At 47.1% G+C, this 26,053-nt stretch overlaps 1 protein-coding gene across 1 annotated transcript in view; it reads right to left on the bottom strand.

Annotated features, from left to right (window-relative positions):
• ITGA1 (integrin subunit alpha 1) overlaps positions 1-26,053 on the bottom strand; it is a 254,281-nt gene that overhangs the window by 164,528 nt on the left and 63,700 nt on the right. The window contains exon 2 of the mRNA XM_073680314.1: positions 17,581-17,701. Within this exon, the coding sequence (XP_073536415.1) occupies positions 17,581-17,701 (121 nt within the window). The remainder of the gene's footprint in view (positions 1-17,580; positions 17,702-26,053) is intronic.

The raw sequence follows: 26,053 nt of genomic DNA, 5'->3' as shown, positions 1-26,053 counted from the left end.
ATCCAGTTCAAACTGCTAACACTGACCTACAAAAGCCATCCATAACTTTTCTCCTCCGTACATCTCTGAACTAAACTCCAGATATATTCCCTTACGTAATATCCGGTCCTCCCAAGACCTCCTTCTCTCCTCCACACTTATTCATTTCTCACCCAATCGCCTCCAAGCTTTCTCCTGAATATCCCCCATCCTTTGGAATTCTCTGCCTCAACACGTCTGATTAGCTTCCACATTTGGATCCTTCAGACGGAACCTGAAAACCCATATCTTCAAACAAGCTTACAGCCTGCCATAACCTTGCTTGCTGCCACCTCAACAACTCCGGAGCTATTGCAACCCCCCAACCTATTGAGATGCTATACTAGAGTATCTGAAGAAAAATAACCTCTGACCCAATGACTCAATATCAACATGGGTTTACGAGGGACCGTTCCTGTCAAAATAATCTGATCAGCTTTTATGAAGATGTAAGTTCCGGACTGGACCAAGGAAATGCAGTGGATGTTGTGTTTATGGACTTTTCAAAAGCTTTTGATACGGTTCCACACAAAAGGTTGATACATCAAATGAGAACAATGGGGTTGTAATGCACACGCCCGGGCTGAGCGGCGTGTGCGTGTGATTCCACTGGACCGTGCCGGAGAGTGATTGCCTGGAGGGGCGTAACTAGGTATTCACCCGATCCGACCAGGGTCGCACGACGGCATACGACGCCAGTGCACCAAGGAGGAACCGAGCAGAGGGACCAGGTGCTACTCCAGGACAGACCCCGGACACGGCTGTTGACCCACACAGGGGAACACAGGAACAGACTGGTTAGGCTGGCGCACTGACTGGTGGGTATAGGCAGGCACGACTGGTATGCAGGCAGGCGGGTATGCAGGCAGGGGGGTACAGGCAAGCACAGCTAGAGTGCAGATAGGGAGGCACTAGCAGGTAGGAACACAGGCGGGATAGGACCCAGTACACACTGGGACTCAGGAACAATACAGGCAGAGGGGTACAGGCAAGCACAGCTAGAGTGCAGACAAGGAGGCACTAGCAGGTAGGGACACTGGCGGGATAGGACCCAGTACACACTGGGACTCAGGAACAGAACCACAGATGTGGCGGACAAACACAGCAGAGTGAGGCCGCCCAGAGAGGTGAGCGAGAACAGGGCAGGACAAGACCGCCTGGAGCGGTGAGCAAGAGTAGAGCAGGACAAGGCCGCCAGGAGCGGTGAGCAAAGGGTCAGAGCTGAGCGAGACTGCCGGAGCAGTGAGCAAGAGTAAAGCAGGACGAGACCGCCTGGAGCAGTGAGCAAGAGAGGAGCAAGACTGCCGGAGCAGTGAGCAAAAGGATAAGAGCGGAGCAAGACTGCCGGAGCAGTGAGCAAAGGAGTCAGAGCAGGCTAGAACTGCCGGAGTGGTGAGCAAAGGAGTCAGAGCCGGCTAGAACCGCCGGAGCGGAGAGCAGAGGAGTCAGAGCAGGCTAGAACCGCCGGAGTGGTGAGCAAAGGAGTCAGAGCAGGCTAGGCTGAGCAGGGGGGACAGGGCTCTGTTCACACGGAACAGACAGGAAGGGAAAGGCAGAGCCAGATACCCACAGGGTACTTGCAGTGAAGTAGCAAGTGGACCACAAACTCACAAACGGGAGTACAGAGACAACAAGCAGGAGTTAGGTACGAGTTCAGACTCTGCAGAAAAAGGAAGAGAACGGACATAGAGGCAAAACAGGTAAAGGATAGGAGAGAGTTCAGACTGGAACTGAGTGTACGGAGAGACCGACACTGCAGCGGAATACAGGAGCGGGTCTGGGAATACGGCCCCCAGAGAGGCAGGACGAACAGGCAAGGAGCGTGTTCAGACAGGACAGACAGGATACAGGAGCGGGTCTAGGTAATCGGCCCCTAGAAGGCGGGAGGAACAGACTAGGAGCGTGTTCAGACAGGACAGACAAGATACAGGAGCGGGTCTAGGTAATCGGCCCCTAGAAGGCGGGAGGAACAGGCTAGGAGCGTGTTCAGACAGGACAGACAAGATACAGGAGCGGGTCTAGGTTCGGCCCCTAGAAGGCAGGAGGAACAGGCTAGGAGCGTGTTCAGACAGGCCTGGAAATACAGCCTCCAGGATAGGCAGACAAGAGAACACAGAACAGGACCTGGCACCTTCAGAGTGCAAGCACACACTGAATGAAACACTATGCTCAGGCAGGGAATGATTGGAGCAGCTGAGCTATATACCAGGTGACAGACAGCAATAGGCTGAGGACGCACAAGGGGTGTGACCCACAGCAGGTACAAAAAGCAGGAAGTGATCGGGCGCCGCCCTTAAGCAGCAGAAACCGACACAAACAGACAGCATGGAGGGAAGCCAGAGAGACATTCTGGACAGGAGATCAAGTGCGCGCTCTTGCACAGTGGGAGATGGACCACTATGCAAGGACGCCGCCAGGTATGTTACAGGGGTTAGGGGAAAATATATGTAAGTGGGTTAAAAACTGGCTCAGTGATAGGAAACGAAGGGTGGTTCTTAATGGAACACACTCAGACTGGGTCACAGTTAGCAGTGGGGTACCACAGGGGTCAGTATTAGGACCGCTTCTTTTTAACATATTTACTAATGACCTTGTAGGGGGCATGCAGAGTAGTATTTCAATATTTGCAGATGACACTAAACTCTGCAGGGTAATCAATACAGAGGAGGACAATTTTATATTACAGGAGGATCTATGTAAACTAGAAGCTTGGGCTGATAAATGGCAAATGAGCTTTAATGGGGATAAATGTAAGGTAATGCACTTGGGCAGAGGAAATAAAATGTATAATTATATGCTTAATTGTAAAACACTGGGCAAAACTGTCACTGAAAAAGACCTGGGTGTATTGGTGGACAACAAGCTCACGTTTGGTGGCCAATGTCAGGCAGCTGCTGCAAAGGCAAATAAAATAATGGGATGCATTAAAAGAGGCATAGATGCTCATGAGGAGAACATAATTTTACCTCTATACAAGTCATTAGTGCGACCACACTTAGAATACTATGTACAGTACTAGTCTACGGTGTATAAGAAAGACATAGCTGAACTAGAGCAGGAGCAGAGAAGAGCGACCAAGGTTATTAGAGGACTAGGGGGGTCTGCAATACCCAGGTTACAGGTTATTACACTGGGGGTTATTTAGTTTGGAAAAACGAAGGCTTAGGGGTGGTCTTATTACTATGTACAAGTATATGAGGGGATGGTACAAAGACCTTTCTACTGATCTTTTTACTCTGAGGCCTGAGACTGGGACAAGGGGGCATCTTCTACGTCTGGAGGAAGGAAGGTTTAATCATAATCACAGACGTTGATTCTTTACTGTAAAAGCAGTGAGACTATGGAACTCTCTGCCGCATGATGTTGTAATGAGTGATTCACTACTAAAATTTAAGAAGGGCCTGGATGCCTTTCTTGAAAAGTATAATATTACAGGTTATATATACTAGATTCCTTGATAAGGCGCTGATCCAGGGAACTAGTCTGTTTGCCGTATGAAGTCGGGGAGGAATTTTTTTCCCCAATGTGGAGCTTAGTGTTGCCAGATGTTTTTTTTTTTCCTTCCTCTGGATCAACATATTAGGCTATGGGTTGAACTAGATGGACTTAGTTTTCCTTCAACCTTAAAAACGATGTTACTATGTTACTGTCTCCTTCCCCGTTCCTGTAGAATGTAAGCCCGCAAGGGCAGGGTCCTCTTCCCTCCGTACCGTTCCATCAATGTTAGTTTGTTTACTGTAAGTGATATCTGTATTTGGTATGTAACCCCTTCTTATGTACAGCACAATGGAATTAATGGCGCTATATAAATAAATAATAATAATAAATCCAATTATTCTCAGCAGAATTGAAGCTTCACATGAAAAATCATTTTTTCACAAGATACATCAGCTCTAAACATTAGTGCAAAGAAGATAACTGTCTGAGTAATAAAACACCCACTAGCTGTATGCTTATCAACAGCGGCATAGCGATTGCGGTAACAGAGGGCACTGAAGGGGGACCTACATGCTGAAGGGGGGCCCACCAAGGTCTGCGCTATTTTAACTGGATGTGCATTCGAGAATGCACATTCAGCTGAAATGTATTGCGGTACAGAGAGCCACCAGCTCCCTGTGCCGCAATACAAGCTACTGGCCAATCAGAGGCCGGCAGCTGATGTCGGTGTACCAGGAAGGGGCCCAACATGGAGGACTTTATTCCAGGAAATGGAGACATTATACCAGGAAGGGGCCCAGGATGGAGGACAACAATATACCAGGATTATTAGTAGAAGGGGTCCAGAACAGGGGACATTATTAGTGGAAGAAGCCCATTATACCGAGAAAGTGCCAAGGATGAGGGACATTATACCAAAAATGGCCTAAGATGTGGGACATTATACCAGGAAGGGGCCCAGTATGGGGGACAATTAACCTGGAAAGGTTTAGGATGGAGGACATTATACCCGAAAGAGGCCCAGGTTGGGGGACATTATTATTAAAAGGGGGCTAGGATGGGAACATTATTTCAGGAAGGGGTCAGGAAGAAGGGCATATTACAAGAAGTGGCTATGATCGGTGACATTATTACAGGATAGGGAACATTATTACATGAGGAGGCAACACGTACAGCAGGTGAAATGAATATTAAGCAGGGCACCAATTTTCTAAGTAAATATATTTCTAAAGGTGCTATTAACATGAAGTTCTCCCCAGATGTCGGTAACAACCCATCCAATCCACACAGGCAAAGAAATCAAACCATAGCTGTCCATAAAATAAGTTATGTGTAATAATGAGAAATGACACAGGGAAAAACTATTGAACATGCATACTGAAATTTATTTAAAACTTTGTACAAAAGCCTTTGCTGGTGATGACAGCTTCAAGATGCCTCCTGTATGGAGAAACTAGGAGCAGGCATTGCTCATGTGTGATTTTGGCCCATTCTTCCAAACACTCTTCAAATCCTGAAGGTTGCATGAGTGCCTTCTATGAACTCTGATCTTTAGTTCCTTCCATAAATTTTCTATTGGATGTAGGCCAGGTGATTAGCTTGGCCATTCTTGTTATTTTCTTTCTGTGAAACCATTTGAGACTTTCCTCGGTTGCGTTTTTGGGATCATTGTCCTACTGAAATGTTCACTCTCATTTCATCTTCATTATCCTGGAAGATGGCAGCAGATTTTTATCAAGAATGTCTTAGTACATTTGTTAATTCATCCTTCCTTCAATTATATGAAGTTTGCCAGTGCCATATGCTGAAAAACAGCCCCACACCATGATGTTCCTGTGGCACCACAGGGGTCAGGTTACCACAGTAATAGAGATATTATGTCTGAGAGCAAGTGGGAGGTTTCTCTGGTCAGGAGCCCTAAGCATGCAACACGGCCCACCCAGACCTGGGAGGGGAGGAATCTGCCCTTATAAACTGGGTCTGGGGCGGGATTAGTGAGTGAAGTCCCAGACAGAGACAGAGTCAGGTCTGGAGGACAGTAGACACAGGGAAAGTGACAACAGGAGCTCTGTAGGAGCAGGAGCGAGTGCCAGAGGCTGGAAGCTAGATAGCTCGCCTTGGCTGAAGACACTAAACCCGGACACGGAGTCCGAGGCTGTGGGGACATCCAGGTCCAGCAGCAGAATCCAACTGGCAGGGGATTCCATTTCCTCTGGCCTTAGAAACCCGAAGGCACGGTCACAAGCAAGGGACCAGCACCGCCATCGTGAATCGGAGGCTAACGGAAGGCCCCAAGTCACCGGCCATACGGGTGAGCACCACACGGTATACTCAGGGACATGGGCTACTTCTACCCGCATAGAGCAAGGTAACCAGGAAAGAGTGCAGATAGTCGGGGAGGCCTACAACTCCACCTGCCCAGGGGAGATCCTGCTTGCTCACAGACTGACCAGGCCCCTACTGCTAACCAGTACTCCCGGGAGGGTCTGCTTTATACCATCAGTAAAGACCCTGAACTGCACCACACGTCTCTGTGTTTCATCGCCGCACCAGCACCATTACTACTGGGACGCTCACACCATCACTCCCATCATCCACACTAGCTGCCCTGAGGCAATACTTCTCCCGTGGGGAGTTATTCCATACTCGGCTGCGCAAACTACATCAGCCTCAGCGGTCGGCAGCGCAGCGGCGGTCCCCACTGACCGCAATCCACGGGTGGTGTAGTCGGACACTTATTATAACACCAATAGACTGCCACTGGTTTGACCGCCCTGGGCACGGACCGGGTCACCGCCACGGAGGACTACAACCCCCAGCGATCCGGCTCCGGGTATCCCCCTGCACAGCACAGGCCCAGGGGGCGCGTCATTCCCACCTACAAACTTCACTGTTCATATGTTGTTTTTCGGGTGAAATGCAGTGCCTTTTGGCCTCCATAGTGTGTATTAATTTTTGTCTCATTTGACCGGATTATATTCTCCCAGTATTTCAGTCTTGTCTAAATGTTATTGAGAAAACTTTAAACACACTGGAACATGCTTTTTCTTCAACAAATGTAGTCTTGCCTGGTGGGCGTGCATACAAGCCATGGAGTTTGAATACATTACTTATAGTTTTCTTTGAAACAATTGCGCCTGCTGATTCCAGGTCTTTCTACAGCTCTCCACAGGTGGTCCTTGGCTCTTAAACAACTCTTCTGATAATTCTTTTCACTTCTCTTTCTGAAATGTTGTGGGGATCACCTGATCGTGGCCAGTTTATGGTGAAATGATTTTCTTTCCACTTCCAGATTATGACCCCAACAGTGATAACTGGAGCCTTCAGTAGTTTAGAAATTCTTCTGTAATAAGTGCCATCAGTATGGTTTGCAACAATAAGGTTGAGAAGCTCTTGAGACAGCTCACTGGTTTTATCCATCATGAGATGTTTCTTGTGTGACACCTTGGAAATGAGACACCATTTATAGGCCATCAGTTCAACCAGCTGATATTATTTTTCACTATGTTACAGAATTGCTTCCTAATTACTGATAGATTTCAGCTGGTGTCAGGACTTTTTATGGCTTTTTGCACCTCTCTTTCTTTATGGGTTCAATACTTTTTCCCTGTGCCATTTCTCATTATCACACATAACATAATTTATGGACATCTATGGTTTGATTTCTTTGCCTGTGGGGATTGGATGGGTTGTTACCAACATCTGGTGAAAATTTCATGACAATAACATCTTTAAAAATATATTTCTTAGAAGATTGGTGTTATGTTCAATACTCATTTCACCTACTGTATGTCTTCATAGGATATGGAATGTTACAAGGGCCAAACACTATAATGACAAGACGTGACGGGAGTGAGGAGTACTCAGCGTGGTCAAGTAAGTCACATCAAGACTCTCAAAATCATGTTGAAAATGTTTTGACCTCTGTGGGCTTTTGCTCTTTTTTCCCCTTCTGAAACACTCCCTTCTCATAACTGGCCAATGACATACAGGGAAAAAGTAAACGTCTACCGAGAAGAAACTTCGAAGCTTCAAAAGTCTGTATCTCCACAATGCAGTGGTGAAAAATAAACAAAAACATTTTGATCAGGACCTCACTCTTCTTTTAAGTGATATATACAGTTTAAAATGAAAAAAATATTGTGAAAGATCCCCTTTAAGACTGGATTGTGATGGCCACATTTCATGGTCTGTTTACAAAACACATTACCCAGATGAACCGCAGGTTTCCTGCCTTAAACTGGCCATGCACATTAGATGTCTGTGACGCGCCCCCTGGGCCATGTTTGGGAAATACCCGGAGCCGGATCCGTTGGGGCTGGTAGTCCTCGTGGCGGTGACCCGGTCCGTGCCCAGGGTGTCAAACTAAGTGGCGATGTTTTTAGTGGCAGATGTGATATTGTTCGACTACGCCACCTGTTGAATGCGGTTATGAAACCGCCGCTGCAGGGCAGACCGCTGACGCCGGTGGTACGGTTGTGCAGCGTGGATAGTATAACCCCCAACGGGAGGGGTATGGCCTCAGGGCAGCGGACGTGGATGATGGGGATGGTAGAATTGCACGCAGGCACCAGGAACCACTCAGAGACGGTGCGGTGTAGTTCAGGGTCTTTACTGGTGACAAAGACAGACCCTCCCGGGAGTACTGGCTAGCGGTCGGGGTCTGGTCAGTCCGTGAGCAGACAGGATCTCCCCTGGCCAGGCGGAGTTGTAGGCCTCCCCAACTAACTGTACTCTTCTTGGCTACCTTGCTAGAAGCGGGTAAAAGTAGCCCACGTCCCTGAGTGTACCGTGTAGTGCTCACCCGTATGGCCGGTGACTCGGGGCCTTCTGGTAGCCTCCGCTCCACGACGGCGGTGCTGGTCCCTTGCGTGTGACCGTGCCTTCGGGTTTCTTGGCCAGAGGACCTGAAATCCCCTGCCGGTCGGTTTCTGCTGCTGGGTATGGAACAGTCCCCACAGCCTCGGACTCCGTGTCCGGTGAGATCTCTTCAGCCAAGGCGAGCTATCTAGCTTCCAGCCTCTGGCACTCACTCCTGCTCCTACAGAGCTCCTGTTGTCACTTTCCCTGCAACTGCTCCACACCAGACCAGACTGTGTCTCTGTCTCTGTCTGTGTTCTTTTTTTAACCCCACCTCAGCCCCAGTTTTTATAGGGGAAGTTCTTCCCCTCCCAGAACTGGGCAGGAGATGTTGCATGCTTAGGATTCCTGACCAGGAGACCTCCCACCTGCTCACAGACGTAATATTGCTATTACTGTGGTAACCAGACCCCTGGGGTTCCACATTCCCCCCTAGTAAAATTTAGTACTCCGGGACTAAACATATTTTTTTTTTTTTTGAAAACATAACAGGGTATAAACAGGAACAATACAATAAGGAAAAACATGTTAAAGTGGTCACGGCGTGTCCGCAACCGGGTGCAATTTTTGAAACAAAAAGGGTGTCCATTTCACCAAAGAACAGGGAGCCGTAACCAGGTAGGGGTCTGTCCTGCCCCGAGTCTTTAACAGTCTTTAGTCCGTTCCTGGGTTTCGCTCCAAACATATATACAATAGAGTTCTAGTAAATCCACAAAAGATACCTATAAAATAACTGGAAAAACATAATTATTTACAAGCAACAGTAAACAGGTAAATATTAATAAAACAGTCTAAACACTTTAGATCCTCCAAGGTACGGGCAACTGGCCTCTAGTGGCCCTAGTAGACCTACGGAGCTTACTGACCGGTCCTGAGCTACAGGGTGTAGGAGCTGTCAAAGGTAAGCTGGGCAGCTGTCTACGGACTCTTTGGCTCACTAGGGGCACGGCAGGCTCACTATAAGCAGAGGGTCGATTCTCCTGGTCTGCTTGTGTGGGGTCTTCTGCCTCCTGGACCGGCTGCTCTTCCAGCTCTACCTGTTTTTCCGTAGGCACTTGGGATGCTGGCTGGAGGAAGGTGAGGACAGGTACCACAACAGCGCCATTTACTTGTGTCCAAGACCGAGGGAAGTCTCCGAGTAAAGTACTGACCATCTCTTCCCTTTCCTCTGCAGGTCGAGGGTTTTCTTGATCTTCTTCAGGGTTTCGTAGTTGCTCGGGACACTTCTTCAGGTGATCTCGGGAGACAATGGCTGTGGTTTCTCCTCCATCCTTACTGATTGTGCAGACTTTCGGGTTTTCATGGCTTGATGGCAGTACGGTGTACGGGTCCTTCTCCCACTGGTCGTCCAACTTGTGGAGCCGTCTTTTCCTCTTCAAGACCTGCTCTCCAGGTACCAGGGGAACAGCGGAAGCATGCTGGTTGTAAGTCTTCTCCTGTCTTTCTCTTGCTTGACAGAGACTTCGCTCAACGCTCTCCTGTACTTTCCGGTACTGCTGCTGCCTCTCTGTGTCCCAGTCTGCTTCTGGTGAAGTGTCCTCGGGTGTCAGGACTCCCATATCCAGATCAACAGGCAGCTTACCAGGTCTTGCTCTCATTAGGTAAGCCGGGGTACAGTTGGTAGAACCTACAGGGATGTGGTTGTATAGGTCCACCAGATCAGGCAGTTTCTCAGGCCACAGACTGCGTTCTTCCAGGGGCAATGTTTTCAGATGGTCTATCACCACCTGGTTCATCTTCTCGCAGAGTCCATTGGTTTGCAGATGATAGGGTGTTGTTCTTATCTTCCGGCAGCCATACAGAGTGCAGAACTCCTGGAAGACTTCCGCTTCAAAGGCAGGTCCTTGGTCCGTCAGCACCTGCTCTGGGTATCCGTGTGGACGGCAGAAGTGCTGCTGGAAGGCTCTAGCTGCTGTTTGAGCCGTTAAGTCCTTGACGGGGACTACAACCAAGAACCGGGAGTAGTGATCCACGATGGTTAACGCATAGACGTAGCCACTTCTGCTGGGGGTCAGTTTTACATGGTCCAAGGCTACCAGTTCCAACGGCTGCCTGGTGACGATGGACTGCAGGGGAGTCTTCTGGCTGGCACGGTCCTTCCTTCTTAGGTTGCATGGGCCACAGTCTCTGCACCACCTCTCGATGGTTCCTCTCATGCCTACCCAGTGGAACCGCCCGCGCAGCAGGAACTCCAGCTTCTTCCATCCGAAGTGCCCAGCTCCGTCGTGGTATGCCTCCAGTACCATTGCCGCGTCTCTTCTTGGCACCACTACTTGCCAGACCAGTTCATGCGTCCGGGAGTTAACCATTCTGCGGCACAACTTCCCCTTGTAAAGGAACAGTCGACTCTTCTCAGCCCAGAGTTGCTTGGTCTCCTCCGGAGCGTCTGGGTCAAGGCGGGCATCTGGCTGAGTCAGCATCTCCTTCACCAGTCGGACGGCGGGGTCACTGTCTTGCGTTTCTGCCCAGTTGTAATGAGGTAAGGGGTTGAACGTAGCGGATTGCTTACCCCTTACACGGTGGGAATACTGGGTAGTTCCATGACGGTGAAACGCGGGGAGTTCAACTTCTTCCAGTTCCCCTGGATCTTCCCCTACGTCCGGTAGGTTTGGCATTCTGGACAAGGCATCCGCGTTGGTATTGGAGCGTCCTGCCCGGTATTTGATCGTGAACTCATAGTTGGACAGGCGGGCCATCCATCTCTGCTCCAGGGCACCGAGTCTTGCAGTGTCCAGGTGTGTCAACGGGTTGTTATCCGTGTACACGGTGAACCGGGAAGAGGCGAGGTAGTGCTTAAAGCGTTCGGTGACTGCCCACACCACTGCCAGGAACTCTAGCTTGAATGAGCTGTAATTCTCAGGGTTTCTTTCGGTGGGTCGCAGTTTTCGGCTGGCGTAAGCAATTACCCGTTCTCTCCCCTGCTGGATCTGGGACAGTACGGCTCCCAGCCCGATGTTACTTGCTTCGGTGTAGAGGATAAAGGGCTGGCTGTAATCAGGGTACGCCAGGATTTCATCCCCCGTGAGGGCCATCTTCAGCTGGCGGAAGGACTCTTCTTCCAGCTTCTCCCATCTGAAGGGCGGCTTCTGGTTCTTGGCCTTCTTGGACTGGCCTATCAGGAGGTCCTGCATAGGAGCTGCCTTTTTGGTGAAACCGGGAATGAATCTTTGGTAGTAGCCTACCAACCCGAGGAACTGCCGCACTTCCTTTACGCTGGAAGGTCTTGGCCATTCCTTAATCGCGGTGATCTTATCAGGGTCGGGGGCCACTCCGTCAGCACTCACCACGTGTCCCAGGTACTGCACTTTTAGTTTTAGCAGGTGACACTTCGACGGTTTCACCTTCAGACCGTAGTTTGCCAGGGCTTCAAACACCTCCGCCAGGTGTTTCAGGTGGTCCTCGTAGGTTTTGGAATAAACTATAACATCGTCCAGGTACAGCAGGACCGTCTCAAAGTTCCGGTGTCCCAGACAGCATTCCATCAATCGTTGGAAGGTTCCTGGTGCGTTGCAGAGTCCGAACGGCATGCAGGTAAACTCGCTAAGTCCCATCGGGGTGGTGAAAGCGGTCTTCTCCCGGTCCGCCTCTGCTACAGGAACCTGCCAGTACCCGCTAGTGAGATCCAAAGTGGAGAAGAAGTTAGCAGATTTTAAAGCAGCCAAAGACTCCTCTATCCTTGATAAGGGGTACGCATCTTTGTGTGTGATACGGTTGATTTTCCGGTAATCTACACACATTCTCATGGTGTTGTCTTTCTTTTTAACCAAGACTAGTGGAGCTGCCCAGGGGCTACAGCTATCCCTGATTACCCCAGCCTCCTTCATGTCTCTAAGCATCCCCTTGGCGTGTTGGTAGTGTGCAGGGGGTACGGGTCGGTATCTCTCCTTTATGGGAGGATGGTCTCCCTTGGGGATGTGGTGTTCTACCCCCTTTACTCGCCCGAAGTCTAGCGGGTGTTTACTAAACACTCTCTCGTACTCTCGAACCACCCGATAGACTCCCTGTTTCTGGTGTGAGGGAGTGGATTCAGTACCCAAATGCAGTTGCTGACACCAGTCCTCCATTTGTTGCTTAGAGCCGTTACCTTCCTCTGGATGAGATGGAGGCAAGGGTTCCACGGACTGTACAGAATTTTGGTTGATGGTATACAATTTGGCTAGCGTAGCATACCGGGGCAGGTACACTTCCCTCTTCCCGATATTTATTATGCGAACGGGCACCCTCCCATGGCGTACATCAACCACCCCCCGTGCCGTCAAAATGGTGGGCCTACTATCTGAGTAGACTGGTTCTACCATTGCCTGGTAATCTCTACCTCTCAGACCAATAGCTGCCCGGCACCAAATCATCATTTCACTTTTTGGGGGCATGGCAATAGGGAAAGGGTCACACATCCTCACGCTACCAATCTCACCACCGGAGAGTTCCACCTGTTGCCGTCGCATCAGTGCCCGGATCTCTTTTTGGAGCACTCGCTGCTGGCCGGAGCTGGCGTTCTTGGCAACCTGCTGTAAAATAAGAATCACCTCTGCAAGACAATTTTCAATCACATTAGTTCCTAGAGTTATCTTTGGGTGACTCTCGCGCTTGTCAATGTCCACAATGATCAGTCCCTGTGCTGCCAGTTCGACTTTACCGATTTTAATGGTCATCTCTTTAAATCCGATCTGTGGCACGGGCTGAACATTGCTGGCGATGATACTCAAGTCGTCGTCTGGGTAGCGGGTTATATCCGAGTCATTCCAGTACTGCTTGAAGAGCACGTACGGGATGGTGGTGACCTGTGACCCGGTGTCAAGTAGGGCACTCATAGGAATGCCATCCAGTACCACAGGCAAGACTGGACGTCCTCCCACGTATTTGTCACGCCAGTTCGATGGGCCTGGTGATCTTATTCCTAGGGGTTGGCCCTCTACCCCAGGTTGTGCCAGTTTACAGGACAGTACCTTGCCATATGTCCGGGTTGATTGCAGCGGCGGCAGATGGGTTGTCCGTCCTCGTTGTATCGGTCGCTGGGTCTTCCTCTGGCCGGTGGGGTCCTCCTTGGTCGGCGCCACGGGATATCCTCCGGTCCGGATGCCAGCTGGATCTTCCCTGGAGTAGAAACCTGTAAAGACTGCACAGTTCGGGTTAGCGCGGCAACGCTTTTAGTTAGCTCTTGGACCTGACGGTGCAGGTCTGTAGCCGGGTCATTGTTTAAAGCCTGCGCATCAGCTCCCACAGGCCCTGCCGACAAGGGCGCCGTCTCCTGGTGGTAAATGGTAGCAGGGCGTTTGTGGGTCACAGCGCCACCTGGTGCCGGTTCTCGGAGCACCCGGATGGCTCTGTCCTTGAACTGTGCAAAGTCCAGATGAGGGTCCTGTAAGGCCATTGCCCGCAACTGGGTTCGGTGGGCATTACAATGTAGACCCTCTATAAATTGTTCAGTCAACAGTTTGTCTTCGTTTCCCACGCCGTCAGGGTCGGCCTGCTTAATGGCTCTCAGGGCCTCTTGTAGGTTTAGCGCATAGTCCCTTATATTCTCATGTGCTCGCTGCTTGCACCCGTAGAATCTAAGCTTGATCTCGGCTGAGGTACGGGTATCAAAGGTGTCCTTCAGCCGGGCTAGTATCTCTGCGACAGTCCTCCTCCTCCCAAGTGGCCAGGACTTTACCTCCCTTTGGGCTGCCCCTGTTAATTGAGCCACCAGGATGCTCACTTTTTGCTCTTCTGTGAGGGGGTACACCTGGAAGAGGCTATCCAGCCTTTCTCTGAAGTCATTTAGGGTATGTGACTCCCCTGAGTACTGGGGTAGCCAGGCTGCCCCCGGGATGTAGGGCATGGTGAAAGGCATGACCGCAGCAGCGGTGGTGCTGGCGGTGGCTGTGGCAGTGAAGCTCTCCTCCGTATCCGACATCCTCCTCCCCCCTAGTGGACCGTGGCCTACCTTGCGATGATCCTCTTCCGTAGGCCGCGGCTCCGCAGTGGATCGTCAGGGTTGAGGACCTTCCGTCGCGCTCCTGTGACGTCGGAGTCTGCTGGGTTCCTTCCAGGACCTTACGCAACGTCCGGACGTGAGGCGGGGCTTCAGTTCTCGCGCGCTTTCGGAGTCCACGCCCCTCTTCTTCCCGCGCGGCGTCCCGAGATGGCGTCCAATGGCGGGAAAACTCCACGGATGGCGGGAAGAAGGCAAAAGATGGCGTCGGATGGCGGGAAAACTCCACGGATGGCGGGAAGAAGGCAAAAGATGGCGTCGGATGGCGGGAATCTTCACCACAGGTAAGTTTAACAGTCTTTTTCAGGCACGCAGTACCCGGTGGCTGCGGGCACGAAATCCTGCCGACTACGCCAAAAGTTGACGCGCCCCCTGGGCCATGTTTGGGAAATACCCGGAGCCGGATCCGTTGGGGGTGGTAGTCTTCGTGGCGGTGACCCGGTCCGTGCCCAGGGTGTCAAACTAAGTGGCGATGTTTTTAGTGGCAGATGTGATATTGTTCGACTACGCCACCCGTTGAATACGGTTATGAAACCGCCGCTGCAGGGCAGACCGCTGAGGCCGGTGGTACGGTTGTGCAGCGTGGATAGTATAACCCCCAACGGGAGGGGTATGGCCTCACGGCAGCGGACGTGGATGATGGGGATGGTAGAATTGCACGCAGGCACCAGGAACCACTCAGAGACGGTGCGGTGTAGTTCAGGGTCTTTACTGGTGACAAAGACAGACCCTCCCGGGAGTACTGGCTAGCGGTCGGGGTCTGGTCTGTCCGTGAGCAGACAGAATCTCCCCTGGCCAGGCGGAGTTGTAGGCCTCCCCAACTAACTGTACTCTTCTTGGCTACCTTGCTAGAAGCGGGTAAAAGTAGCCCACGTCCCTGAGTGTACCGTGTGGTGCTCACCCGTATGGCCGGTGACTCGGGGCCTTCTGGTAGCCTCCGCTCCACGACGGCGGTGCTGGTCCCTTGCGTGTGACCGTGCCTTCGGGTTTCTTGGCCAGAGGACCTGAAATCCCCTGCCGGTCGGTTTCTGCTGCTGGGTATGGAACAGTCCCCACAGCCTCGGACTCCGTGTCCGGTGAGATCTCTTCAGCCAAGGCGAGCTATCTAGCTTCCAGCCTCTGGCACTCACTCCTGCTCCTACAGAGCTCCTGTTGTCACTTTCCCTGCAACTGCTCCACACCAGACCAGACTGTATCTCTGTCTCTGTCTGTGTTCTTTTTTTAACCCCACCTCAGCCCCAGTTTTTATAGGGGAAGTTCTTCCCCTCCCAGAACTGGGCAGGAGATGTTGCATGCTTAGGATTCCTGACCAGGAGACCTCCCACCTGCTCACAGACGTAATATTGCTATTACTGTGGTAACCAGACCCCTGGGGTTCCACATTTGTCTTATTCAATCAATAGCCATCACAGCCGACTATCATATACACAGTAGGGCTCGTAAAGCCAAGCACTCCTGTATTCTCTGAGGGAAGACGTCAACTGACATGTCGGTTATCTTCAGAGAACAATGAGATCAACAGTCTGAGATCGGAAATTCACGATCAACATCTCTACTGATCATAAGTTGGCTGTCGCCCCCATACACATTGGAGTACTCTGACCTCATGTTGGTAAGGCTGTTTTTTTTCTCAGTGATGTTTTTTGAATTTTTGTCCTTTTCTGTGAGCCGTTTTTAGTTTTAGTGTTAGGCAAGTATCAGGACCATTGACGTGGGATGCGAGCTTGCGTATTTTGGCCAAAATATTGACCAATAACTCATGGAATGTATTTATCTTATACATTATTTTTCATCTTTTTATTGCACATTTTTCCATTTTTGCAGGATTCAGCCAGGCCCTTTAGTGTTGTATGGGTGAATTGGGGCATCTGTCTTATGGAGTGCACTTATGTAGTGGTAGGCAGCCCAACTGATCTAATATGGGCATCATCAATAGGCTGTAAGCCATATACTGTGCATCACACGTATCTGTGTGACTGGCGTCCTATGCAAGCTCCATCTGTGTGCATTTTTAATACAAAAAAAGGGGTTTGGTATCGTGTTAGCTAATTGAAAAAAGATTGCACTCAGTGGGAAAAACAAGATTTTTTTTACCTTTTATTGGTAACAAAAATAAAATAAATGATGTTACAAAGAAAGCATAACAAAATATATGAAGAAACACAAACATGCCATCCCTTTGCCTTTTTTTGTGTGCACATATTTGTGTTTCTTCATATATTTTGTAATACCATGCCCGAGGAAGAGATCTAAGATGTCTCGAAAGCTTGCTTTGTAACATCATTTATTTTTATTTTTCTTAGCTATTAAAATGTATCATAACTACAAGATTATCTTGTTTATCCCATTGAGAGCAATCATTTTTAATACTACACAGCCACCCCCTCCATGAATTGGTAGGTTAGTGAGTGGCTGTCTGCATCAGTATTTTGCACCTGTGCTGCCCTCGCCTTTATCATGGAGGTCTGCTGCATCCTGCAGGTGTGTTGGTAATCTGACCTGGTATTGGTAAGGCTGTTTTTTTTTCTCTGTGATGTTTTTTGAATTTTTGTCCTTTTCTGTGAGGCCCGTACACATTGGATCTTTGGCCAAACCCGTCGATGTTGTTGAGTTCTTCTAACATTAGTCTAATGTGTATAGGGGCGTTTAGACTCAACAGCCTCATAGAAATGTATGAGACTATTGAGTTCAGCTCAGGAGATCCACGGATGGTCCAGTCATTGGGTTCAACTTGTTTTAAGGGCAAAATGAGCAATTGTAAGTACACAGTGCCATATAATATGATGACTGCAAAATGTTAAGAGGATAAAAACTTTGCCGGGAGGAGGAGTACTTCTTTAAGCTTATAGATTAGTACCTGTTGGAGTTTGGTCATGTCCCCATGTGTGGTGCACATCCTCCTGCTGTGACATGCTTGGATGGCATATCAAAAAAACTTTTTTTTTAGAACGACACTTGTTAGGATTTATGAATATAAATATACTATAAGCAATAGTCTACAACATTTATAAAATGTGCAAATAGGTGCAAATATACTGCTGTTTGATATCCGCATCAATTCAAATGCAGCAAATTTATTGGAAGGAATGCACCTTGTAATAAAGCAGGTACAATCTTCTGCAACTGTTTTGTCAAATTTAATTGGGACAAATAAAATGTATACATTTATATAAATGAAAAAAAAATAGTAACCAAACTTTTTTTTTTAAAAAAAAAAAAGGTCAGTATGTGCCATAAGAGAGTTAAAAGATGTACTCATTATAAAATGCTTGTATTTTTGATCATTTTACCATTTCCCTTCTTCATTTTCAAATTGCTGAACTGTATATCCAAACATGTCCTCCACTGATCCACTGAAGGACTGGCCATTCTTCACATCCACATTAAAAGGTTCTGAGATCCTCAGAAGTGCTATACAAGATCAAGCAACAAAGACAATGCAATTAATATGGATCTAAGGTTTTTTGTTTGCATAATTTAGGTACATTAATAATTAATCTAGATAGGTATAATTGTATCGAAAGCTAAAACCTGACAATTTCAGTTTGGCATTTTTACAACTAGCAAACTAAAAAAAAGTTTAATTATATATGTAAATGTATTATTTATTTGGAAACATTAAAAAATCTAAGTGGAAATAAATATTTGGCTAAATATAAATTAAGGGTCCCTATTCAAAAAACAAAAACTCAAGAACCATGTTGAACAATTTTCCATGTACATAAGTATTTAATTTAACCCCTTAAAGACCAAGCCTAAGTTGGCCTTAACGTGCACACATTTTTCCTATTTTTTTCCTAATCATGTTTTAGGAGCCATGCCTATGAGAACTTGTTTTTTTATATATGCCCAAGATGAGTTGTATTTGTCAGCAGTAACATAGAAAATAGGAATTCTGTTCTGTTTTTTTGAAATTCTAAATTTTACACTTTTCATTTGCTGCACAATAAAAGTATTGATTATGCACAGCAATTGCATGACAACTGTGCATTGAAGAGGAGGTGCTATCAGTGCTTCTTATTACTGCATATGCAGTGCTTGTTTAGTGATGTGTATACAGCCATAGAGAAGGCACAGATGGTAATAAACCATCTCTGCCTTCTCTATGGGACTCCAGCTTTCATTGATAGCCAAATTCTTGCTCCCGCGCCTACACAATTTTTCGTTTTAGAATGTCACTGCACAGTAGGAACCGGACTGCCTGGACGTTTAAGTGTATGGGTGGTCGGGAAGTGGTTAGACTTCAGTTTACATATGTTTTGTGTGGTATCGCAGCTTCACCCTATATAAGTAATTGGAGCTGAGCTTCAGCATTAGAAACAGATCAAACCTCAGCATCTGAAAACCACTGAAGCATAACATGTAGTTTATACCGATTCAGAATACTAAATAATAAGCATCACTAAGCTATTCTTCAGAGACACATAAATCTATTGCCCTAAGTATTTATTACATCACTTGTTTCAGATGTCAAAGTTTAGGGTCATCATCCTTGTGAATGCAATCACTGAATAGAACAGCTTGTCTTGCATAGGGTTTTAGAAGGTAGCACAGGCAATATTTCTGCCTCTGTATCTGCCGTGTGCCAGTCCTTTATATATATTAATATTTTTTATTCTAAACTTTCCTAAGCTCCACTGATTGATATTTATTTATAGGAACAGTAAACTTAGAAACGAATATTTAGGATTAAACAAGAAATGTCATTGTCTTCAGTGTTTGTTAGTTGGCAGCAATATCTGCATGATCTTGGAAAGGTCAGCCTTGTAGAAATCCTGCAGAGAACAGAGGATTAAAGCTAGCCATACACATTGGACTTATGTTGGCCAATCCTGACGATATTGATGGGTGACAGTCTGATGTGCATGGGAACATTTTACATAACATTTTGGATCACAATAAAAGCTTCGACTCTATCCACAAAAAAGCAAGTCCCCACTCTGGTCCGTCATCTATTAACAGAAATATAGGGGGCTTCCACGTTACTGGTAGCACAAAGTCTCTGGAAAAGTGAAATGTCCTTTGTCCTCCAAAAGAAATTCAGCAAATTTTGTGCTCCCAAATCTAAATACCCCCCTCCCTTCTGAACCCCACAATGTGCCTAAACCACAGTTAGCGTCCACATGTTTGGCATTTCTGTAGCAATGAGAGCCCGCTTAATTTACAGGTGCATGTTTCCAGAAGTATGAGCTGGGCACAACATACTGGTCACTACAATGTACTGGTCACTACAACGACAGTTTGCAATTTTAACTCAGCAGCATCCACTGCTGCTTGTTTCTGGAAAACACCCAAAGTAGATAAAAACTTCATCACACCTATAGATAAATTCCCAAAGGAGTATAATTTCCAAAGTGGGGTCACTTGAGGTGGATTCTGATCTTCTAGCACTTAGGGGCTCTGTATATGGAGTCCACAAACAATTTTAGGAAAATCTTCCCTCCAGGAGGCAAATAGCGCTCCATCCCTCCCGAGTCTCGCCGTGTGCCTAAGCAGTACTGTAAAGCCACATATGGGGCATTTCTACATTCAGCAGAAATTGTGGGACAAAATTTGATGCCATTTTTACCCATTTCCCAGTGTGGAAATGTAAAATCTGGGGCTAAAACAAAATTTTGGTGGTAATTATTCTTTCTTCACTGTCCAATGGTATAAAACGATGTGATGCACTTGTGTTGTCAACATGCTCACTGCAGGCCTAGATGAATTAATTGAAAGGTGTAGTTTTTTAAAATGGGGTCTCTTATGATGGGTTCTGCTGTTCTGTCATCTTAGGGGTTTTGCCAATGTGACATAGCACTGTCAAACCAGTCAAGCAAAATATGAACTCCAATATGGTGCTTCTTCTCTTCTGAACTTTCCCCTGTGCCTCAAAAGTATTTTTGGACCACAAATGGGGTATCGGCGTACTCAGGAGAAATTGGACATGAAATTTTAGAGTCCATTTTTTCTGATATCCTTAGGAAAATGAAAAACTTGGGGTTAAAACAACATTTATATTTTTTTCATTTTCACAGATCAACGTTGTAAAATTTTGTGAAGCACCTGTGAGTTTAAGGTGCTCACAGCACACCCAAATAGATTTCTTGAGGAGTCTAGTTTCCAAAACTGTGTCACTTGTGGGGATTTTCCACTGTTTAGGCACATCAGGAGCTCTCCAAATGTGACATGTCATCTACTAATTATTCCAGCATATTTTGCATTTAAAAAGAGAAATAGTGCTCCTTCCCTTCTGAGCCCTGCCGTGTACCCAAACAGTGGTTTTCTCCCACATATGGGGTATCGGCATGCTCAGGAGAAATTGCACAACAAATTTTCGTATCCATTTTTTCTTGGTACCCTTGCAACTCTAACATTCTATGATTCTATTCTAAAGTAGACATGTGGGAAATGTTATTTATTAACTATTTTGTGTGACATATCTCTCTGATTTAAGGGCACAAAAATTAAAAGTTTGAAAATTCCAAAATTTTCAACATTTTCTACAATACTCAGTTTATTTCACATATGAATGCAAAAAATATTGAATAAATTTTACCACTATCATGAAGTACAATATGTCACGAAAAAACATTGTCAGGACACGTTAAAATGTTCCAGAATTAATACTTCATAAAGTGACACTGGTCAGAATAAGTAAAAATTTGCCTGGTCATTAAGGTGCAAAAAGCCTTGGGGACTAAAGGAATTAATACTGTTTGTCAATGTCAATAGCGGGTGTAGGATAAAGAAAAAAAAAACACATCATAGCTAAGGATACTGTATGTGAGTTATTAGTAGCAAGGTAAATACAACCAACACAGGCACCAGCAGTCCGGACAGTAGTACTACCAAACACAGGACAAAATTAGCCTCCTTTGCCTCTGACAAGGCATTAGCTGGTAGAAAGTGGAGAGCATATGAAAAATATGGCACATCAGTAGTGTCAGTCACAGCAGAATGATGTTACCTCTAACAGCGACACCATCAATTTGAATCAGTGTTCTGCACAGAACAGTCTTATATAGGAGTGACGCAAAAGTAAAACCAACCAACTTTCCAACCAACCCAAGAACAAATTGGGAAAGCCAAATTGAATGATAAACAGAATAATAATATACAACTAGTACTCAAGATATTGATATTGTAAGGCGGCGGTGTTCACACTGTGCAGTAACTGAGGCAGTGACCCAAGCAAGTCCAACATAAGCACCTTTTATTCAGCACTCAAGGGTAAACAGAAAGTCCTCCAGTTCGCAGCCAGGTTAACATGAGTCCATAAACAACGGTTGCCGTGGGCAATGGCCGCGCCGGGCCGCTTAGAGCCTGACTGGAGCAGAGCCTTTCCAGGCATAGGTCCTACTACACACAGGCCCGCCAAGCTTTCCTGCTATGCTCCTAGCAGGTCCCAACATTAATAGTTAGTGCAGGGTTTTTAAAGGACCTGTGGCAAGAGCCACTGGAAAACCCGGGTTGGAGGGAGGAGGCCGCCCCACTGCCTCCTGTGACCTCCTCCAAGAAATGAAGGCCCTGCCAGGTTTTACTTAAGCTGCATTAGCCAGGTAGTCTGACCAGGTCAATGCTCACCTTCATTCCTGCATTGCAGCCACAGCTGAGTTTGTGACTGCAATGCACTCCAATGGATTTAATAGGTCTCTGTACACATTCTGGGGGATATATACCGTCCCTTGTATACGATCCCGGTCACTGCCTCACAATATGCAAAGATGAGCAACAATTTAGTGTCCTGAAAAAATTTTGAAAATCACAATAGTCTAAACAAAATCATCATGTTAAAAAAAATCAGACACTATTAAAAATTATTTCTTTTCTAAAAGGCTGTACAGAATTTTGCAGATGGTTGCCCACCTTGCTTTACGTAGAAAGACAACTATAAAGATGACCTTTTATGATCAGTAAAATTGTACAAATATTCACTTTGAAGTGGTAGATATCAGCGCTGGCTAGATTATCTCACCTCTTACTCCTTTGTATAACTAAATAGGAAAACCACAATTAAAAATAACCTAGTAGTGAAGAAACATGACCAGAAAACATTTCCTGTTGTAGATACAATAGTTATGGCTTAGATAATATGGTGAAGTGACCTGTGGTTTATTACATGTAGCATATAAAAATTAGTGTCTATTTATTTATATATATACTAGATGGAGGCCATGGGCGGCAATGTCACGATGGGGGCAGGCTTTGCAGCGTTGAGAATCGCTCCTCCCCATGTGCTCACCCACCTATCCACTCTCTCGTCCCCCATGTGCTGACTTCTCCCGTCTGTGCTCTCTTCTTTGACCTGTCTACCCCATGTGCTATCCCACTTGTCTGCTGTCTCTCTACTTCCTGTGTTGTGTTCTCCCCTCATGTGCTGTCTCATTTGAGCTGTCTCCCCCCTGTGCTCTGTCTCTCTCCCCCCTGTGCTTTCTCTCTCCCCATCTGCAGTCTTCTCCTCTCATGTGATCTCTTCTGTGACCAGTCTACCCCATGTGCTATCCCCCTTGTCTGCTGTCTCTCTCCTTCCTGTGCTGTGTTCTCCCCTCATGTGCTGTCCCGTTTGAGCGCTCTCCCACTGTGCTCTGTCTCTCCCCCCCATCTGCTGTCTTCTCCTCTCATGTGCTCTCTTCTTTGACCTGTGTGCCCCATGTGCTCTCCCCCTTGTCTACTCTCTCTCTCCACCCCTGTGCTGTCTTCTTCCCTCATATGTTCTCTCATTTGAGAACGCCGCCAGGATCAGCCGAATGATTCACTGCGCCTGCGCGGAATTCGTGCAGGCGCCGTAAATCAGGTCGCCGCCATCTTTGTGCAGGCAGATAACTGCGTCACATTAAAACTGCCCATGCGCTCCTCCTGTACAAAGAGGGCGGCGGTCAATGAATCATTTGGCTGATCCCGGCGCCGGCATGTGCAGCGTGTTCGCGACGGTGTTCCGCTGGTGATACCGTGCAAGAGGCTGGTACCACCAGCGGTCTCCATATTGAGACACCCATCACTTGGGTGTCCCAATATGGCGGTCGATGAACTTCGGCTGCTTGGAATTCTGTGATCCGGACACATCTGGACGGAACAGGATGTGAAGACATTACAAGGTAATTATATTATAGATATACACTATATTAGAAGTAAAAGTGGAGAAAGTGTGCAGAGTTCCAGGCAGGTGGAGACAAATTTAGGAATCATGAATGGTCTAGTGGAAGAAAATAAGCTCAGCTCCATCTAAAGCTGCCAATCGTGCTGATCATAAATTCTTGCATTTTGTTTGTACTTTTTGAGTTCTTTTGAGAATATCAAATGAGAATATTTGTATTCATTGTTTTTGTCCAGCTTGAGTGTGGACTCTTAGTTGTGAAGAGCATCAAAGACCTTTGACATGAAAAAATTATTTTCATTCATCTTCGTGGTTACCATTAGTTAATAAACTTGCACTAAAGTTTTTGTCTGCAATCTTCATTCCTTCATTCATTTTCACATCCCTTGACATTCAGTTTGACACCTGATCCAAGGTTCATATTTTCTCATGCGCGAGCGTCTTTCCCAGTAATACAGGCTGGATGTGAGCTTATCCACTCAAAAAACAAAAAGAAGGATGCACAGCCTCAATCATGGATTAGGGTGCGTCATAATCTACCCAAACTCCAATGTCAACACAAGAAAAAACAAGAAGGTACACTCATAAAATGCGCACACCTCAATACAATAGATAGAAAAATTACAAGCTTTATTAACCTCATTTAAAAACACACAAAAAACCACACATAAATACCAACACCAAAGATCCACAATTAATGATTGACCATATCAAAAATTCATCTGTAATAAATACAATAATATAATAGATCTTTATGTTGTCATCATATAGGAATAATGTATACGGTTTACTACAAGGATAACACAAAAAATAGGTGCATTACATAACACAAGCTGAATAATATCACCAGTACATAATTAATTATACTAAGACCTATATCCACTTCATATACTAATCTCAAAATCTATTGTACATCCTTAGTCATATAAAGCTATTAAATAACAGCCTGTGCCAAGAAAAATATATATATGGTGCACATCCTTCATGACCTACATTGACAACCATGTAATCAAATCATTGCACACAAACAGCCATATCACCCCCTAAAGATCAGATGACAAACCCCACCCGTATCGCTGTGAAAACACAGCTTCATCAGGGAAGGTATGTGTGGAGTGAAAGATACAAGAGGTATATAAGCTCATGACGCGCCCCTGGGCCTGTGTCGCGCTGCGTTGCGCACGCGGGAGCTTACCCGGAGCCGGATCTCTTGAGGGTTGTAGTCTCGTGGCGGTGATCCGGTCCGTGCCCAGGGAGTCAGACTAAGTGGCGCTGTATTAGTGGTAGATGTTGGACGACTACGCCACCCGTTGAGTACAGCTAAGGAGCTGCTGCTGCAGGGCAGACCGCTGAGGCCGGTGGTAGGATTGTGCAGCGTGATAGTATAACCCCCAACGGGAGGGGTATGGCCTCAGGGCAGCCGACGTGGATGATGGGGGTAGCAGGAACCACTTGGACACGGTACGGTGTAGTTCAGGGTCTTTACTGGTGACAACGATAGACCCTCCCGGAGTACTGGCTAGCGATTGGGGCCTGGTCAGTCCTTGAGCAGATGGGATCTCCCCTGGCCAGGCGGAGTTGTAGGCCTCCCAAACTGACTGTACTCTTCTGGCTACCTTGCTAGAGGCGGGTATAAGTAGCCCACGTCCCTGAGTGTACCGTGTGGTGCTCACCCGTATGGCCGGTGACTCGGGGCCTTCTAGTAGCTTCCGCTCCACGACGGCGGTGCTGGTCCCACGCGTGTGACCGTGCCTTCGGGTTTCTTGGCCAGAGGACCTGAAATCCCCTGCCTGACGGATTCTGCTGCTGGGTAGGAGTTAGTCCCCACAGCCTCGGACTCCGGGTCCGGTAAGAAATCTTCTCAGTCAGGGCGAGCTCTGCAGCTGCCAGCCCCTGACTCCTTGTAACACTGCTCCCACAGAGCTCCTGTTGTTTCTTCCCATAGCTGCTTCTCTTCTCTGTCTCTACTTCTTCTCTACTCTCTAACCCTGCCTCAGCCCTAGGTTTATATAGGGGAAGTTCTTCCCCTCCCAGGACTGGGCAGGAGGTGTGGCATGCACAGGATCCCTGACCAAGAGACCTCCCACCTGCTCTCAGACATAACATTGCTGTTACTGTGGAAACCAGACCCCTGGGGTGCCACACTCACATAATTAAAAAAAATTAGTTACCGGTGGTTGCGCCGACATGCTGGTGCTGGAAAGACAGGAAAGCCTATCTAAGGTAATGATTCTCCTCCAGCGCCATAATAGACACCCAGGCATGCGCACTTCACATAGGAAGTGATGTCATAGCCTGACAGGAGACCGTAACCACGGACGAGAGATCCCAGCCCGAAATCCTGTGCAAGAACATGCCGTCCGCAGTGCGCGTGCGCATGCGCACTGCAGACACGGCACTAGTATCCCCCAGAGAGATTTGGAAACCAGGGACACTAATCTATAGTAGTGAGGTGGGTATACAAGACGCATGCAATCACATAATACTTGCGATCAATAACCCTATACAAGTTATAACTCAGGGATTATTAAAAAGAGCTGAATAACTATTCAAATAGTGCAGCTATAGATTTAGAGCAATCACTTTATCTTAATAATTTCTTATCACATCATAATAGATGACCGATAAATATCAAAATCCTACAATAGGAAGGACTAAATGCCCACATATAATTGGAGAAAAATAAA

This window comes from Phyllobates terribilis, unplaced genomic scaffold (genome assembly GCF_046119375.1).
Source record: "Phyllobates terribilis strain yellow unplaced genomic scaffold, ASM4611937v1 Scaffold_1__5_contigs__length_1240528914, whole genome shotgun sequence".
NCBI lineage: Eukaryota > Metazoa > Chordata > Amphibia > Anura > Dendrobatidae > Phyllobates > Phyllobates terribilis.
The sequence above is the reverse complement of the archived record's forward strand: the minus strand, read 5'-3'. Positions and strand labels throughout refer to the sequence as shown.